At 39.4% G+C, this 20,464-nt stretch overlaps 1 protein-coding gene across 5 annotated transcripts in view; it reads left to right on the forward strand.

The window, feature by feature from the left end:
- The window catches only part of LOC100871385 (uncharacterized), a 295,923-nt gene that overhangs the window by 98,547 nt on the left and 176,912 nt on the right, over nt 1–20,464 (forward strand). Inside the window, exon 2 of one of the 5 annotated variants that reach the window (XM_086903634.1) lies at nt 14,728–14,804. The exons of the other annotated variants lie outside the window; for them this stretch is intronic. Within the exon in view, the coding sequence (XP_086759760.1) occupies nt 14,770–14,804 (35 nt within the window). The 5' untranslated portion in view covers nt 14,728–14,769. The remainder of the gene's footprint in view (nt 1–14,727; nt 14,805–20,464) is intronic. 5 annotated transcript variants of the gene reach the window in all.

Consider the following 20,464-nt stretch of genomic DNA (forward strand, 5'->3'; position numbering starts at 1 on the left):
ACTCTATCGTTGCATCGTGAACGCTCTGTAATTAATGAAACTGTATCCGCGCGCTCGTTGTAATAATATCATTGCGAAATAGACAGGCGAGCGTCAGAGATGTTTCGAATATTTGCCGCGTCTGTTCGACGTATCGCTCTTCGTTTTTACGAGACCGGTTTATTAACTTTGCCGCATTTTTTTTTTTTTTCTTTTCTTTTTTTGCGGGCTCGCCTCGGCCGCATCTCGGGTGTAAGGTGTATGACCGAGAAAAAGTTTGAAAGTGATGGAAAGGATGGAATACGTTTCGAGAAAGTTTTAGTTTTAGTTATGGAAAATTGTCGTTTTGCGGAGAGGAGGGAATCGCTAATGATTCGTGCCAATTCGTGCTTACTGTTAACCGACGATCAACGGTTGACGATCATCGTGAATTTATTACCAATGACGCTTAATAAATGAAACAGCTAATAAAACTAAACTGAATCTATTACGCTTCAACTGCACGCTTCATGCAAATCGAACGTTAAACGATCACTTCGCTCAATTTCTCTCTCTCTCTCTCTCTTTCTCTCTTTTCATACTTTAATTTATTTACTTCGAAATACTTTTTGTCAATGTATTACACATGCAAATCAGTGTTCGTTCTTCAACCGAGGTTAAATATCGTTCGACGCAGATTGAAATTAATTTATCGACAGATCGACTCGTTCGTAAAAAAATGAATGGGCGATTGATTTAATCGGGAGTGATATAATCGAGATATGAATGCGTTATATAAAATTTTTTGCAGACGTGAAGTGAAACAAGACGCGGTGAAATTAATCAATCACGTGTTCAAATGTGTAAACAGAGAGTTATAATAATTCGATATCTTGCGGTTCCACTCTTGCCGCTCTCCATTTGGATTTTGGATTGATTTACCGTATCGATTTTATTCTATCCACCTGTTCGTTCTAATTTTTTTTTTTCCCCCGAATCGAAGAACGAATCGAGAGGGAAGGGGAAAGGATACCGTAATTGGCGCTCGTTCGAGAAACGAAGGAGGCGAGGATAAAATGGAGGGACAGGGTTAGGGCGAAAATTGGATATATCAGTCGCGAGATGCGTATCGTCGCATTCGCGAAGACGGTCGTTTGTATTAATTAGCCGAGTATTTGCTCGATTTCTCAACTCGGCTGTGATTGCCGCTAAATGAAGCGTGTTGAGCCAGTTGAAGCAACAAATGTCCGTTATTCACAACTCTTCTAATTTATATCGATCTCGTCGTCAACAACTTTTCTTCAAAAAAAAAAAAAATGTGCAATAATATTCGTTTGCGGGATAATATTCGCAAATATAAATTTAACCATTATCTCCAATAAAGTATTCATTCGTGGGCTGATGATCCAGCAAATAGCTGTGTTTACAAAGTGTGCGTACGACGGGATAAATTCGTTTACGAAGCGATTTTTGCGAATAATGAAGTAATTTACGGGACGGAAGGATGAGATTTGTGATAAAAAGAAAAAAAAAAAAAAATGAAGAATTGGATCGAAGATCGAAAGGAATTTCTGCGATCACGATTTTGTTAAATTATTTTACATGAACAGATCCCAAAGTCCATCGTCTACGTTATTCAAAAGTCGGATCTATTCCAGTGATATTATGCAGATGCGCAATTAATGTTGATTTCATTGATTCGGTAATTGCCTTACGTGTGTTTAATAATAATAATAATAATAATGGTAATGGGTTTCGAGTAGTCATGAAATTCAAATTAATTGTTTAATTGATCATTACACAGATTAGGCCGCGTTACATTATTCGATATGAAAACTTGACTTTTCTTTTCCTCCCTCCTCTTTTTTTCTCGCGATGATATTTTCTCGATTTAACAGATTTTTTTTTTTTCTTTCTTTCTTCCTAACGAGAGGATTATTATATTCACAATAATTTTAGTTTTGAAAGAAGAATTTATATTTTTGCGCAACTGAATCGTATCTGAATCATAATTACTTTTACGAAGGGGCTTGTTGCATTTCCTTATTTCGCAATCAGACCGATAAACGGCAAATAATTTTCAATCGGCATTCGAGCGTTAACCAGCGCGCAATAGATCTCGCCAACATTTCCTAGTATAGATATTGATATCTTATGAAGTATAAATTTCTGAAAAACGAACCAGTGTTGATTAATTTTTCAAAATGAATTTCAACGATGTTTTGAAATCTCTATAATTATAACGAGAGGAGGGAAAAAAAAAAAAAAAAGAAGAAATATCGATAAATATCGAACAAACGAAAACAAACAAATTGCTGTCTCGCGTATGCATATTTTAAAAGACTCGATTCGACTCGGTATCGAGTATTAATCTATACGCGGAGTTACGTGGCACGCAAAGACCGATGCAACGTTATTACTGTTATTTGCTCGTCCGGTACGGTCTCGTAGCCCTGAAGGATTAAATTCAGGTTGCCTTCTGATTCACAAGGTCAGCCTCGTTCCCCGCTGTCACTCTGTTGTCCATTTATATCCGTCCAATCAAGCAGGGGTTCTCACCGTGTCCGTGAACGGTGAGCATAATACGTCTTAATCAAGTCAATCGACATCTGCGGTTTCGTTATAAATAGTGTTCTCATCGAGGAGAGCGAGCGTTCGCGTGCTCGATATCGGGGCACGAAATTAAGCCGACTTAACTTGCTTTCGTCCATCAATCCTTTCCATCGATTTTCGATACGAGTTGCGTGCGAGTTTTGAACGAAGAATCGTAGAAACGCGATTGCAATTTATTTAAGGTATGCATTAACGTACGGAATGGATGGGGAATTATTTATATATATATATATCGAGTGTAAGTAGATTGGAATATTTAAGTATCCTCTTTTATTGAATTGTTCTATCGAGAATAATATTTAGAGGGGGAAAAATTTTTTTTTCAACCAGGATTTTATATTATTCATCCGATAAGAAGGAAACTTTAAACGAAACTTTTTCTCGCCCATTTTGCTCACCGCGCTGTTTAATAACTATACCGCAATTATACTATTACGATACGCTATTTACTCTCGAGGTCTTTGGTAATGGCGGAAAATCGTAGGTAGAAACACGAGATTCTTTGTCCTTGATGGCTTAGCGATACCTCGATATCAGCCATGGGAAATGTGTATCGTATTTTAGATGGATTATATTTCTGAGTGGGTGTATATCATATCGATCGATGTCCTATATAATTTCTACGATTAAATTAAGCGACAAAATATATTCTAATTGTTTTATATCAAACATTTACTTTTCTCCTCAACTTCTCGATTTTCCACCTTTCTCAATTCTCGACTTCTTCAAATCTCTCTTTTTATTTAAAATCTCGTTATTTAAACGCGACCAATTTCGAAAGATATTTATTATCAACGAGAAGCGAGATAAAATGAGAAATTGAACTCTCGAACTCTCGAAAGAGAATAATATTAACAATAAAATATATTCGCTAACTGTTTCATAGAAAACGAGAAACGAGGAAATTTAATTACGAAATGTACGTAAGGTTAGAGCGATATCGATGTAAGATAATTGCCGACTCGGCTGTAATTAGATCGACAATTATTTTGCTTCGTGCGTGTGACGGGAAAAATATTTTTCTCGCGATATCCACGCGGGTTAAATCGATGAGTTTGAAGCGTGTAAACAACTTGTTATTGATAATTTGTATCTATCGCGATTCCTCGCCGTCCTTTATTAACCACGAACGTTATTTTCGATCAACATTTTATTTGACCCGGAGCAAGGTGATTCCGTATCACGGAATTAATCGAGTTGCTCCCACAATTTGATCGCCGTTTAATCGAACGATTACACACACGCCATTGTGCGAAAGAATCCGCGAATGGTTTCGAGGTGTCATTACGAAATCATCGTCCATAATTTGTTGCAAACGATTGGTTTTTATATTTTTTAGTATTTTTTTGTTTCACGTTTCGATTTATCTTTAAGCAAGTAAAAATTAATAAATTAATTATTATTTGGATGAGAAAAATAACGACTATCTATCCGTATATATTCTTAAAAAAATGTTAAACAAAGGAAATAAATTAATCTTACGGACGGAATATTTTCATTTATGTATAAAAATTTCCACCAACTTTCTCCCCGAATTTACCATCGTTTCTCAAAATTTCCACCAATCGAATCCATTAGTTTGCAAACTTCTTCACAAACTCGCATTCGTTCCGTATATGCAAAATTCGCTCGTTTAACGTTTAAATTTCAAGATGGAGCGCAAACGAAGAATCGATTTTAAAAAATGTTATCGTTCGAAACGTCGAAATACGAGGTATTTGCCACGGTCGAGACCCGACGTGACGAAATTTCACGGAGGACAAAAGTGGCTTTCGAGTTCGCTCGACCGATCTCTGAGATATCTGTTCTCCGCCGCATTTCTCGATCCTTTTACGGATACAGCCGATAGAGTTGGACCGATGGCTGGATCGCGAAGGCGGTGCAAGCGGTTTCTCGCCAAAACTCGGAATGTTTCAAACTTGGCCAACTTTCACCCCCGCTGATAGAATTTCACGATATTTCCACCAACTTTCCCGCTGTTTACCGCGGAATTTGCGAAGCGAAGATCGTGGAAACTGTTTGGAAGTGGCCCTCGATCCTTTGCTCGCCAACCACCACGAAATATCGAGGTTACAGGGATCGACGGTTTGCAAATTTTCTTCCTCGTAAATTTTCGAGTACGTCTGTGTACGTCTCTTGTTCTCGTCCTCGAAAGAAGGATCGGTTCTGAATAGTTCGATAGTTGCAATCTGTACTTCTGTACTCGAACTTCTTCTGCCTTTCGTAGATATGGATCGATACTTTTTAATTAAGAAGTTCCATCGAGAGAATGGAACAGGGATTCTTGTTACGAGCTTCACTCACGAAGAAAAGGAAAGATTATTATCGGTATCTCGTCAACGCACACTTCCCCAAAATTCTTCTTCTATCGCGAATCTATTTCGAAATCTCGAGAATCTATCCTTTATCTACATACGATACAATATAAAAAAAATTCATCTTTTTAAAATTCCACCAACCTATTATTATCACAAATCTACACGAAATACGGGCACACGCACGGTCTCCACACCGATTTTCTCGAAGTTGGACGAGAACGGTCGCGAAGATCGGCTCGACGAGGAACCGTAGGCGAGGATTTGGATCGAAGCCAGAAAGCGATACCTGGAAATCTGTCGGACAACTCGATTTCGTCGCTGGAGAAACTTGTTTACCTGGCTGATAATGGTATTCTGTCGGTTGCACCGACGGTTCCCGTGTTTCTGCGCCACTGTTAATGGACTTACGACGAATCGCCTGGATTTACACCGGATTACAAACGCGTTTACGACTAATCTCTTCGTGTGTGACCAGTCCTCGACCTCCGTTCCACTCTTTCCCCCTCCCTCCCTCCTTCCGGTATCCCTCCATCTATTTATCTTTCCCAGTTACGCGGTCTGTCTCCTCTCCTCTCCTCGAGGTTTGCGCCCAATTCCCGCCAAGATTAGCGGTCCAGGACGCGTTGTTGATTGGAAATCCGCGATCCCGGCAACGTTTATCGATGTTAATTTGCTTTCGAATGTCGCGGATCGGATTTGAACCATCGATTCGAAGTGAAAGCCTGCCCCCGCTTTGGAATCGAGCGAGTGTTCTTCTTAATCTTTCGGGACGATTTTGATTGATCGAGGATTTATTTTCGCTTCCATCGTGATAGACGAGAATATAAAGGAATTTGGATGAAATGCCAACGAATTGGGTGGTATATAATTTCTTTCTTTTCATCGATGGTAATGTTTGGAATTATTTTTAAAGGCTAGTAATCAAAATTGATCGAAGGAATTGGAGGGTAAAGCGTTGGAAATCAACTCTTTCGCTATTACTATTATATATAGTCGCTTTGCACAAGATGCAAAGTATCCTTCTCTGGAAACGTATCATCGATATTTCGTTTTCATCGTCAATTTTTCTTTTCTTCTCGATAAACACCTCGGATCTCAGCGAAGCGACCGATCTTTGCGATCGAGCACCGTGCACATCTTTGGCTCGTTCATCGGAGAAGTAGCGAAAGGGTTAATGGACACGTTTCTCGATGACGCTACTAAAAAAGTCGCGTTTGAAAAGAAAAGAAAAAAAAAAAGGAATCGAAGAGGAATCCCTCGATTGTTTCGAAATCATTGAAACAATTCCCCTAATTTTATTCCTCGGTCCCTCCTCGTTTCGTTCCCAAATTCACCCTAGCTATCCAAATATCCCCAATTACACAGTATTCACCGGCCCGTATTCGCAATTCGACCGTGTCCCAACCGCGAAGCGCTCACGGTTAAACAAGCGGCCATTTTCCACAAGCTTGGCCAGAGGTTCTCAATCCTCCCTCCCCTCTAACGTCTAACGAAGGAACGGTGAAATCGCGGAAAGATCCCGAATCGAGTGTGCTCTCTGCCGCGTCCGTCACCGACACACAGAAGCGGTAGTTCCACCGCGATCGGCCAATTTGCTTGCATAATGCGACGCCCACGCGTCTCCCACGCGTGGTTGAGAACCTTCGTACGAGTTATACCGCCCGCTATTAGCGATCATTTGCGAGGACGGCGGTGGAATACTACGATCGAACGCGATTATACGCGGAAATTGATAGAACGAGCGTGCATGAGAAAATTCCAGTCGTTTTCTACCATTCGATCTCTCTCGATAATTCGTTCCTCGAATTATTTTTCCGTTTATCGATCGATCGATCGATCGAACGAGTGTGGAAACGGGAACAGCGGCGGCTGATCGTTTTTCCCACTTCGCGGGCTTCTAATGGGAAACAAAAGCGAGTCTCTAGTTGCTGAGTCTCGTTGGTTGCTACGTTTCGTTTTAATGGGAGGATTATGGGACGCCGCGTATCTCGTCGAGTATCTCGAAGCGTGGGATTAGAGGAGGGGATAATTTAATCCTTCGCTCCGGTTGAGATTTCGTTTTTTCGATCATGAGAGAGAGAGAGAGAGAGAGAGAGAGAGAGAGAGAGAGAGAGAGAGAGAGAGAGAGGACGGTTGTGATTGATCTGTGGAACACATTTTCGTTTCGCCGTGGAAACGGAGAATCGTTTCGTTACGTTTTTACGCTCGAACAAAATTCCATTTTTTGTTGTGGATGGATGTTGAGGGAGTCTGAGAGGATAAAATTTAGAGGAGCCGATTTAAGGATCGATTCGAGCTTCTCGAAAAAGATCTCGTGAAAGGGAGAAATTAATTTTTACATTCGTGTACGTGAAGATTAAGGGGAAAGAAGAGTTTTAAATAGCAGTGATACGTTTCGATCAAGCGTGATATCTCGTTACATATTTGATTGCTTGGATATTGTTTTGTACGTGCATTGAGATTGAAAAGTCGCAACGATATTTTATCTTCGAATCGCGTGATATTATTGTACGATAATAATAACAATCAAAAATGCAACAATTAAAAAAATATATTATACCAAAAGTACTTGGAAATCGAAAGAGGCAAGTAAGGTTAAACTGAAGAAAAGATATTTTTGCATGGTTTTCTTTCTCCTTGTTTCTAATGAATTTTAATAACTCGTCTGTAGGATAAAATATGCGATTTACGCGAAATAATAAGTTAAGTACCAGGTATATATGATTTTTTTTTTAAGCTATTATTGTGAAGAATACGTAAAAAATAAAAGAGTCGGAGGAATATAATTATTATTATTAAATATTTTTTGCACAATTAGTTTCTTACTTTTTTTCTTTTTCTTTTTCTTTTTTTTCTTTTTTTTTTTTTTACATTTCAACGATTCTACATGCGAAGAGAAAAAATAAATTATAACATTTCGTATGTGTTTCTAGAAGTCATACATCTCTCTTTGTGTATGTGTGTGTGTGTATGTATTTAATTAGCAAGTATGCGTTTTAAATTATATGTCGGAATTGCTAATAATGACGTTGTAATTATCTTACCTATTCGACTTTGATATGTAGATACGTACGATGTTAATATTGAATTAATACACGGTGAAGATTATGCAGTTCGCATAGTATGCATAATTTTTTTTATTTAAAAAAAAAAAAAAAAAAAAAAGAAAGAGTAGAAAATTATTCCCAATTACATATTTCATTTATAACGGATGGAAAACGCTGGCATATTTTATTTCTCGAAATCAAAAAACAGTTCAAATTATATATTTATCGTAGAAATCGTTTCGAAATTTTAGAATATTTTAAACATTTTCGTTCTTGAATTTTTTTTTTATATTATTCCAAATTTTTAATTTTCATATGATATTTTCATAATGATCAAAAACGTTTGTGTTTGTCAAAGAAATCGATTACAAACATGCACTCGATTTTCGAAGAATCGGAATCTATTAATATTATGAATAGATCGTTCATTTAAACTACTCGATCATGGAATGAAAGATCAAGTTTGATATCTACATTTTTATTAATACTTTCATTTACCTATTTCTCTTCTCTTATTATCATAATTCTTACTAATTATAAATATAATTGTTACTTCAACTCTACCTACCTTAAGACGCGCATCCCGCTTTTAGAAAAAGCGTATTATTTTTTTAAATTACCAAAACTCTCAAGATAAAAATTTCTTCTCTCTCTCTCTCTCTCTCTCTCTCTTAGAAAAAAAAAGAAAAAAGTAAATTTCCGTAGAATCCGGTGAAGATCGTTTTTCCGCAAGATCGGCGAAAGAAGAAAAGAAAGAAAGAAAAGAAAAAAAATAAGGAAGTGAGACAGCCGGCGAAGCATGGTTCGAGAGGCAAAAGCGAGGCGAGTTGGCCACTTTGTCCGACAAGTAACGACTTCGTTACTCGGTAGAGATTCTAGCCTAAGAAATTACGCTGTTGCGGCGCTCGTTCGTTCCTCGAACCCCGTGCCTTCCGTCGAATCCTTAACTTCTTTAGGGCTTCATTCCCGAAGGCCGTAAGGCGAATACGTACGTACCTTTTGCGGCGCTTGTTCTCACTTAACGAGATGCGTGTTCTCGCGCTGGGAATAGAACCAGCCGACCCTTTCTTACCATCGCCTCTTTCGCAATTCCTCCTCGCCGCTTTGTTTTCAATACCGTTGATTATACGGCGAGCCCATCGTCCATGTGTGACGCTCTCTCATTCCTTTTGATTTTCTTTTTAAAAACGTCACGGAGGACAGGATTCCGAACAACTTTTTTCCTCCCACCACGGTATAATTGGCTGTAGGTATAGTAGGAGCTTTAGTTTTTGAGATGTTTGCGAGAAAATGATATGCTACCGTGCTGTCGTAACACAACGAAGCGAAACAACGATACGAATGAGTTTTTCGAGAATGGTTGAAACGAAGAAGAAGAAATATTATTATGGATCGCGTATCGTTATACCGCACGCAAACAAATGCAAGCCATTCGCTTAAATCCATCGCTATCGTAACACACGAAGCGAATGAGTGGAAGTTTTTCAAAGATGGTTGAAACGACGAAGAAGAAATTTTATACAATGCAAGCCATTCGCTTAAATCCATCGCTAGAGGATCATCCGTCGATACGTATATTATTATACGTATTATAGAATTTTCGATATTGTCCTCTACGATATATTTATGTTAAAAATTAAAATTAAAATCCTATAGATGGTCGTCCGTATAGGTTGACTTATTGATCGCGTAATAGATAAGAGCCACGCTAAAGATACATTTTGCCGCGTTTTTCCTTTCATCAGTCTGCTCATCCTGTCTCCTCGTAACGAGAGCCGATTTGGCGGAGAGTGGTTCTCGTTTCGCGTACATTATTCCTGAACACGAAAACGGCCAATTACGGATCCACTGACGGGAGGTATTTTAGAGACAAGGAGCGTCGACGGCTACGCGTGATTCATTGCGAGGCGGATAAAGGCCCGGTTGCCGCCGTGGATAGGGTAATAACCACTCGAGGTAACCTGCTTCTTCTTCTTATCGTGGCAATAATATCCCGTGGACGAAGGAAAGGCTTCGCTGTTCGAAATAATACGAAATAATTCGATCGTACGATTTGATTTGGAATCCTTGCCTTTTTTTTTTCTATTTAAGGCTTTGAAGATTTTGCGATTTGGATCGAGATTGTTATACCGGTAGATCGGTAATTAGAGTGGGCGAGAAAATTATTGCTTAACAGAGGAAAATTGTAAATTCAGTTGAGGAGAGAAAATTCGTCGATTGGAAATTAAAATTGAAATTGGAAGGGGATCGGTTTCACGCGGGCAAAAGAGAAACGATCGGAGTCGGGAATCAGGTAAAAGACCCTTTCTTCCACGGTTATTAAAAGAAATCGATCTATTAATCGGTTGCCGGAAGTCGGCTCGGTGAATCGACCGCTCTTATTCACGAGCTGCCAAGAAGAAAGGGGCTACGCCACGTCATTTAACGTGAGAAGCAATTTCATGGTTGCTCAATAGAAACACGTCTTTATAATAGGTAAAAGTTAGCTGCAACTGATTTCGTTTGTATTTAATTCGTTGGATGATTTTTTCGCTCGATAATAAGAATAAAATTACACGATTATATTATCGTTGCGAATGTGTAATGTTATTTTTATCGTTTTATATATATATATATATCATCACGAAGAGATAAATTCGACTGTAGAAAAGACACGACATCGAGAGGGGCATAAACAGAAATGGTTGTTTCGCAGCTCCGTGCCCTTTTGCTTGATTTATGACGGTTGAGAGTGGAACAAGTATAAATCTTTGTTTAACTTCCCTGTTAAGTCAGAAGGTGTTTAGTACGCCCTTTGTAAGGCCGCAGCTGTCCTACAATTTCTTAACTCGTATAATTACGTTTTTCCTTTGCCACTTCTTTCTTTCCCCAGCATATTTCATCTTAAATTGGCGTAAGCTGACTCCGCTAATTAACTCCGTGTAACGACGATTGCATCAAATTATAATTAAAAATTTCCTTCCACGATTATCCAAAGCATTCTAACTAAAAAAAAAAAAAAAAAAAAAAAAAAGTTTGCATATTCAAATTTAAAACAACTTTCGTTAAATACGAATTTACAAGACACGATATAGAGCCTGATTAATTGTCCCGTACAAAATAAAGATATCACGTTGTCAATGTTCAGAGCGAAGAAAGCGCAACCGACGTTTATCTCCCTTTCCACGCCGCGGTTTGAATATTCAGTGGTTTCGCGGGTGGAAGGGTTTCGAAAAGACCGCGAGAATGAGAGAGGGAGGAAAGGTCGAGCTGGCTGAACGAAATCCAGAGGGGGGAGGGATAAGCCGGCTGGAATCTGGTGTACATCCCCGTTTAGCAATTAGCATCTTGTATTTCGAAGCCGGCAGTTTCCTCCGCGATGAAGCCGTGGCAAGAAGAAAACGGGGGTTGAGCGAAGCGAACCTCCTCTCTCTCTCTTCCTCTTCGTGCCACCGAATATCGTTAACTTCGGCGAATTTAATTCGGTGCTCGTAATTTAGCTCGCATTAACGATGCTCCGCGTTTCGAAATTCCGCCACGATTAATTTCCAGTCGAACTTTGCTCCCCTCGAGAGAACCGAGTTTCTTTGTTGATCTCCGCGGTTAACCCTCCCTGTTTTGTTTTCCACCGATTCGATTTCGGTGAACGAGAGATATCGAGGGTGGATGGGGAAACTCGGTCGGGGATGATAAAAATAATAATACGATGATTTTGAATATGGAATTAATTATTATATAAATATTCTAACATGAATAAGAAGAAGAATCGAAGAGGAACTCGTTTTTTTTTAAATTGAGAAACAATATTAAATGGCAAATTATTGTTTCAAACGATCCGACGAATAAGAAAGAAATTGAAACGTAACGAGAACGCTGTTAAACTCGCTACATTTTTCTCACGAGACTTTTGACACCTCGACGAAATAGACCGGATGGACTCGTCACGCGGAATCGATTTCGCGGTTTCAAACCCCGCTCTTTTTCCCCGTCGCACACAGGTTGGTTAGGTTAGGAATCCTCCGACTTTCCAACTCTGGATCATCGATTCCTCCCTTGTTGCCCGTGAATTCCGACTTACACGTGTCCATCTCGCGCGCGTGCTCACCCTTTGCCCACGCACGAGAGAAACGTATGCGGCCAATGTGTGCGATCGCTACGTACACAGCATGTGAATCAGGTGTCCGCGTGATTTAATCGCATCGCTTTGTCTGGACGAAGCTGTTTCCGGTATCGAATTATCCGATAGTTGCGTATCACGTTGTAATTGATTGTTGCCGTGCGTTTGTACGTCGTTTCTGTCCCATTGTTTATCATACACCGTGCGCTTCTTCTCTTTAACTTTCTGTTGAAGGATAAAACAACGCGTTTGACCTTAGTTAGTGGACGTTAATTATCCAAATTGTGAAGTTAGGATGCAATCTCAATGATACTCGTTACGTGCGCGTTTCTTATCGCAGATGAAAAGGCAAATCGTGTACGGGTGATCGAACTATAATTCGATTAATAATTCGCGTGGAAAATTTTTCCCTCGAATCGAATTAAAGCAACGACCGTTTATAATCTTTGAATTACAATATCATTTTCATCGAAGAATAATAGATAATTTCCACGTAATTCTATTAATCTTGAAATAATAATCGGTAGAATTTTACCAAGAATAATTTTCCCCGATGGAAGCCACTTTCAAAATCCTTCTCCACTGAAAAAGATGAAAGTGTTCCCGCGGAAAGGAGAGAAGGAAAGGAATCGGAGACAGATATCCGCGAGATAATCGAATCGTGGTGGAGCTGGTTCGATCACCGGGGCGAAACGATACAGGGATGTATACGCGCAGAATCGTGAAAGCAGCAAAGTCTCCCTTTTAGCGGCTGCTTTCAACGCTGCTTTCCCGCGAACCGCCTGTTTCGCCTCCGTTCAAATATTAAAATAAGCGGGCGGAAACACGCGCTGGCTTACAAAAGAGATTTTCCACTTTCCCGTGACCCGCTCCCCTCGAGGGGAAAAAAGGGGTCGAAAGACGGAGGGTGGAACGTTCTTTTCGCCTCCAAGGCGAAACAAATTTGCAAACGAGAAAGAAAGAAAGATCTCGATCTCTCCTCCCCGTCGCTCGTTACTCGATACACCCGCTGCCTCGTGAAAATATTCGAAAGGGAATTATATTTGTTTGGATCTCTTTTTTTTTTTTCCCCAAGGAAAAATTTCAACGCGTTTGAAATATACTTTTGGAAATTTGTTGTTTATAACGGATATACACGACACACGCTATTTGAACATTGAAAAATAAATACTCGGCTCGTATGTATAATCTCGATACTCGCCTCTTATGCGATATATACTTATACTTCGAAACCTAAATATTTCGAGAAGAAACGCACGTTTATTGCGATTAGACTGCGGATACTTATGCGTCTATTTCAAATATACGAACGGAACGCGCATTGTGACGGATAAAAGCAGATCCTCTCGTCCTTTTGAAATTTTGAAATTTCCGCGAAATTCCTTACCTAACGTTTTCATCAAACGTTCGGAAAACGTAAATCGAATATTTTCTCTCGAGCCACTCGGCTCGACTCGGGGAAAGATACGTCTCCTTTACGACGCTGCGCAACTACTTTGATTCTATTTTAATACCTCGAACGATCAACACCGCGGTTTACGTCATTTTATATTTGACTTGCTGATTCGTGGAATAACGCGATTCCGCGAATCGGCAACATTTTTAGAATATCGACGAGCGGACTGACGCGTGGGAATGCCAATTCTCTTGGTCCTCTTAGGGAAGATGGGGAAGAAGGGCGGGCAGAGTTGGGGGACAAGTTTGGATTAGCTCGGCGATATATTCGAGCATGGCGGGTGTAATCGAATTTCGAATGAATCGCAACGCGGGGAAAGGAAACGCGCGTTTCCAATCGATCGATTTATTCTTGCACGAACGGAATATGCCGTCGCGAAAGCGAAAAGAGTGGAAATTTATCGCGTCGTGCGTTAAGAAAAAAAATTTGTTAATGAATATAAATTTTCTTCTCAGTTCAAACTCTTCTTCTTCTTCTTCTTCTTCTTCTTCTTCAATTTTCTAACGAACGATCGAATTATCGAATGATAATTAATATATTATATATCACATAAATGTATAATTATATATAAAATGTATAATTCAATCGGTATGCAACTCTAAATGTTAATATCAAAATAAGATATATATTTAATTATTATCCTGCTGCATGCCAAAATCAATCGTTCAATCCGATCCGTACCGTGTCGAGCTTCATCATTTATTCACTCGTAATTAACAATACAATAATAAAACGTTATCCATCATTTACACAAAATCCCCTTAACTTTCAATAATCGATAAATTTGCCAAATTTAACCGAAGAAGCGTTTGGAGAGAGGAAAAGAAAAAGAAAAACAAGGAATACGAGAAGAGATATTCTTCTTTGAAATCGCGTCGGAAAAAGAGTTACAAAATATAAATATACGCGTAAAATCGTAATCTCGACACGAGTAATCTCTCACGTCAATTTTTTCTCGTCGCTGGATTGCGCGCTTTCGCATTGTCGTCGCATGGAACGTTGAAAAGGCGCGGGGAGAACGTATTCACCGTGTTTATCGGTGCAACAAATCAAGTCTCATTTGAGAAATGGATCGTCGCACCGATGCTCGCCACGATTCTCTTCTTTTTCTTCCCATGCGTATGGATATAATATTAAAAATATCACTCGAACGAGCGTGTGTGCGTCTGTTTGCGCGTGTGTTGGAGGAGAGAAGCGGATAGAGTCATTTCATCGTTACTTTTCTTTTGTGTGTTGCAGGTACGTTGAGGGCATTTCTCAGCGGCACACCACCGCTCCTATATGCTGGCCGATCGTGCTATTCTCACTACGATCACGTATGTATCTTTGCACGTGTACAGCGTGTCGATATTAATAATGAATGAAGCTGTTGCATATACGGCTCGTCTCGTTCGCTCGAAATTCGCGCATGATTCTCTCTCTCTCTCTCTCTCTCCAATCTTTCTTTCCTTTCTATCCGCCCGATTATTATGTGCATATTTCATTTCTTTTCCATAGTCTGCCCGTCTGGAAAAATATCGTTCCCAGGCTGGAACACCGCTCGAATAACGCAATTACAGCTATTGATACGATTTTCTCTTTCGATCCTTGTATATTTCTTTTTTTGCTTTTCTTTTCTTTTGCTTCAATTTTCATACCTTTTCTTTTTTTTTCCAGTTTTTCTTTCCCTCTTCGTACACGCCTTCTCTCGAATTACTTTTACTCGAAAACGTCGTACGTGTTGATGGCATTTACGATTTGTGTTTCGTTGTGAGAATTTTTAAGAGGAAGCGAGCAGGATCTAATTTTAATCGAGACAGGAGAAAGAACGGTGGATGAAACGATAGGTCGAACGACGTTTTTCCTTTTTTTTAAAAATTCCATCGGAGTGAAACGGTTCAATAGCGGAACGCCGCTCTAAAACTAGAGACTGGGATGAATATCGCTATAACGTTTCGTTGGAGGAGGAAAAAAAAAGCTTCAGATGAGTAGAATTTATCCGCGAGTGAGATTAATTTCAAACCTTTCAGAATTGCTGATTTGTTCTCGAAAATTAGGACTATTTACCTTTTTCATTTTCAAATTATTAAAAAAAAAAAAAAAAAAAAAAAAAAACATTCAGATAGGACTAAAGAAAGATAATACAAGAGATAATACATTTTTCACAAAACGGACGAACTATTTCTTCTATCGACGTTTTTTTCAAACGGAGAGCCCACGAGTCCCTTCCCCCGAAGGATTAACATAAAAAATAGAAATCGCGCGAGGCGGAAAAAATGCATATCGCCGCGTTTTCACGGGAAATTTGCATTCGGTGCGTAAAATTTTCCCCCTCGTGCTCTCTCGCTCAATTCGATTCCCTTATCAGTTTGATCCCCTATTTTCGCGACGCGGAAAATCAAGGTGAAACGAGAACGTGGCGAGGGTGGATCGTGGCACCCATGATTTATAAAACGGTGGAAACAGTCGTTGCGCGAGGAGGGAGAGAAGATTATAAGTGTCGCGTTTCGTCTACTGCTCCTTTTTTTTGTCCAAAAAAAAAAAAAAAAGGAAAAAAAAGGATATTTTTGCCGGCCTGACTCGAGCTAGGCGATACCCGTGACGAAATCCCCCTGTTCTTGCCCATTCTCGAAGAGATGCGTCAAATAAATCGTGTGCGAATAGAGGCAGGTTAAATTTTGATGGAATTGAGAATTGAGAATCTGCTTTGCGATTCCAAAGGGATCGTTTCAATTTTTGCGATTGAGAGATATTGAGCCGAGAATCTCAGAGAGGAAGTCTAAAAGATCGTATAACCTGGAAATAAATTTGGCTCAATTTGGAGAAATCTAAACGAGAAAACAGGGAAACAAATCGCTTCTTCTCCATTACAAATTGTCTAAATTACAATTTGTGATAAAGTATATAACACATAAATTTACGCACCGTTACACGGGATTAACTGATGAATAAAATATTTCCTGTGCACGCAGAATGAATATGATTTATACAAGAATTCGTGGAATACGATAGAAAAGTTGACGGTGTAACGAAAAGTCGAGCGATAAATTGCTATTGAAAACCAGTCGAAACCAGACTGTTGAACGAGGCAAGAGGAGAACGAACATCGACTATCAATCACCGTCATCCGGCTAAACATGAAACGTCAGACGTTCCCCTAAGAAGAAAGTTGGAGGGAAAATCTCATCTTTCCTCGCGAAACCGATTCGTATCGCTCGAAACATTTGTTTATCCTCCCCGCAGCTCGAGCACATAGCTGTAAACACTTAAATCGAGCGAGCAAACAGGCGAAACAAAAACATCATCCCTCGGTGTTATCCGAGGGATGATCAAAGCGCGTCTCCTCCGTCGCGAACCTCTTCAGAAATCGCTTTTATCTCTCGGCCAGAGGAATCGTCGTGTATTTGTCGTGCCCACGTCTCTTTGTCCACGAAGAAGAAGAAGAAGAAGAGAGGAGGAGGAGGAGGAAGAAGTGGCTTCCAGAGGTTGCGACGCCATCGTGGTTTCAAGGTGGACGATTCAAGGCTTCGATTTTCCACAACGAGGGGTGAGAGTCGGGACTCGATCCGACGGGGATCGTCTTCTCTGTTTTTCTGTTTACGCGCCACGAGGATCGCTCGAAGGGGGATGCTGGGCTTGATATCTAACCGTATATCCGCTCTGGTAAATACCAGGGTTATCTCGACCCCGCCGTTTTGTTGGCACCGGTTGCCGCTCGTTGGCGTTCATCACCAAAGCGCAACTGCTCTTTTGTCGCTTCCGTTTCTCCTCTCGATTTTCTAACGCAATCGTCTGGACACTCGACGATTCTCATCTTGTTTTTACCTCGATTTTCTTTTTTGTTTTCTCTTTCTTCTTCTTCTTCTTCTTCTTTTTTTTTCGAATTTAAATTAAAACCTTAGAATTATTTCTTGACCAATGATTAGAATTAAGGAGAAAGGAAAGAATGAAAAGATGAATTTCAAGAGACGTTAAGTTCAGAAGTTGAAACAAAGGGGATAAGATTGATTCCGATTCTTTTTCGCGCAACGAGGAAACAGACGATTAAAAAAGTTAGCACGCCATCGAGAAGGATAATCCAAAGAGATGCTCTTCTCCACGATAGAACGTTAAGTGCATTTGGCCAGGTTCCAGTCGAACGACGACTTGCACGGCTTTCCAGGATGTGAAATCACCGTGGTACACCCCCGTCTACCCACCCACCTGTCTCTTTTTTCCTTCGATCCCTCCGGCACGTCTGCCACCACGGTCCTTCCAACGTCCAATCCCCTACAACTTTTCCCCAACCTTTTTCACCCTTTCTCTCTCTCTCTCTCTCTCTCTCTGCTCGAATTCTCTTTTCGCCATTCCTTGCTTCCTCGAGGGCGCACTCTCTCACGTTCCAAAGGATTTTCTTTCGAAGACACCGAGCTGATTTGTTGTAAAAATCGTCTTATATCTATCGGATATATAAACCGATCGATCGTATCGTATTTCTTTGCTGAAATTTTCCTTCGGATCGAACGGTTCTTTTATCAAATGACTTTGATCCAAAACTTTTTTTTTTATCGAATAATTGTGCATAACGTCTGACGACGATGGAAGATTGACATTGCTAAAATCATAATGGAATTTTGAGGAAGATATCCAAAAGATTATCCAAATACGAACGAATTAAGTTTCCACGACTGATCAATATTATCAGTTTATTAATTATAAACAAACGCGCAAAGAAGTTCTGTCGACTATTTACTATTTCTTGTAAAAATTAATTCTAACGCGAAATTTCTTTCTCTCGTTAAATATCGTTCGACAATGATAAGTTTTTCTCCGAAAAGAAAAAAATTGATAGTTGCAAGGATGGTAAGTTTCAGATCAGAATAGGAGAAGAAGGTTCTCTTTTTCATTTCCGTGTTCCAAAGCTTTGTGACGAGAGGCACAGCTTTGTAAGAAGCACTCGAGCGACGGAACGTTAAGGGTCGCAGCATAGGGATGCGAAAAAGCTTGCTGAGACACATTAGTCTCGGCGGGGGTCAACGAGTGAAAATAAATGGCCCATTACTTCACCAGAGAGCCAGCCTATACTACAATGTCCCCTGCGTATCTCTCTCTCTCTCTCTTTTATTTCCATTTTATCCGTGCGTCTGCCCTCTTTCGTTTCTGCTGGAATATCTCATCGAGTGTACGATATACACGTGGGCAAAGTTGAGAATAATAGAACGATAAAATATTGGGAATACGAAACGATAGAATCTGTCACGCCATTATTATTATTATTTTTATTATTATTATCTCTCTTCGTTTCGCGGTGAAGTTGTTCGACCGATCGTTTCTCTTCCATTTTCATTTTCTCCGAGAAATGTTGAGGGACAATCTATCAGATTCTATCGCGAGAATTTATGGATAACAAATAAATTTTCTCCAGGAAATTTTTATTTTTAGAAAATCGATCGAACAGAGAGATTCTATCTGAGATTCTATCGAGGAAGAGATTTTATTTGAGAATAAACAAATTTTTCGAGGAAATATATTTAGAGATTATCGAGAAAGGGTCGAGAGAGGATATTATTGATTTGAGGATACGCGTGGAAAAGTTAAATGAAATTTTAATAAAGAGGAACTTTTCTGTTGAGTCGTTACTTTTCTGTTCAACTATCTATCGTAAGCGCAATAGATGTTCTTGCACGGTTTAATGTGTACGTAATGGCGTAAGAAGTAAGAGCAATAAATAATTACCAGTCACGCGAGGAACACGTAATACTGTAATGCTACGAATGGATAAATTTATTTCTTGTTCTCGGTGAGTTAATTAATTATAGGGAACTTCGTCCTTTGTTCTTTTACACGTTTCTAAAGAGGTTTCTCGTAAATGCAATTAATTATAGGTTCCTAGAATTCTTAAACAAATTAAACCGTGCTCTTGTAACGATGTTACTTTAGATGTAAATTTCTCCTTCCCCCCCTTTAACTTGTCTAAATTATACTTTGTCCAATGAATATTCCATTTTACCATGTTCGTTTAATGTTCGTTTAAGCGACACTCTTCTTCTTCGGGAGAATTTTCTCTTTTTTTCTTAACTCCTCGCAGTTAAAACAATTTACAATTTATTCCAATTTATTCGCCTAATTTATTCGTGTAACACTCCCCTAGAAATTTCTTCTATCGTATCGAATCTTTTCTTTCTTTCTTTCTTTTTTTCTTTCTATTACATATAATTAATATACGTAATAACTCAATTACTTCCCACTTCTTGACGCAACTTAAAACCTAAAATCAGAATAATTTATTGTATTCCACTCTCTCCGTTTAATAATAAAATAGAAAAAAAAAGTATCTACAAAATCTGAAATTATGTTTATAAAAAAAGAAAAAAGAAATTATCGCAATTTTGGAATTTATCGAAAAATTAATTCCGATTGAAAGGAGTTAAATTAACACGTAAGTTGGCCAAAAAATTTCGATGTTCGATCCTCGGCTTCCTCGGATTCCTCGAAAGGGAAGATCGCGCACCTGCCTGGTCAGGCACCGGCTAAAAATCGACAAACTTGTCGTTTCGTCCTGCAGTGGCGGTGAAATTAATCGGCGAGACGGGTTGACGCGTGCCTGGAATCACTTTCGGGGACCTTTTTGCCCGAATAGGAACAGGTCGAACCAGGATCAAAATCGTGTCCCTATTCGAAGGATCCTTTCGAAGTTTGGCTTCGAAGAGGACAAAAGTGTTTCCCTTCCTCTTCTTTCGTGTCGCGGATCCTTGCCGAATTCTCGAATCGTTCGGTCGAATAATCGATCGAGTGGGATTAAAAGTGAAACGAAATGAACACCTTTTCTGAGAATCATTTGACATGCTCGGGATTGAAAATCGAACGAGTTCTGTAAACATTTTACAAGAAACATCGTTTCCCAAGAATCATCTCGACATTACATGAAATAAGAAAAAAAAATTAAGCGTGAAAATTTTCCAATTTCATTAATTAGGAAAGATGCGATTTCTTAAAATTCCTTCAAATTTTTATCTTT

Source organism: Apis florea, unplaced genomic scaffold (assembly GCF_048593485.1).
Source record: "Apis florea isolate Af1SG1 unplaced genomic scaffold, ASM4859348v1 contig_2293_pilon, whole genome shotgun sequence".
Taxonomy (NCBI): domain Eukaryota; kingdom Metazoa; phylum Arthropoda; class Insecta; order Hymenoptera; family Apidae; genus Apis; species Apis florea.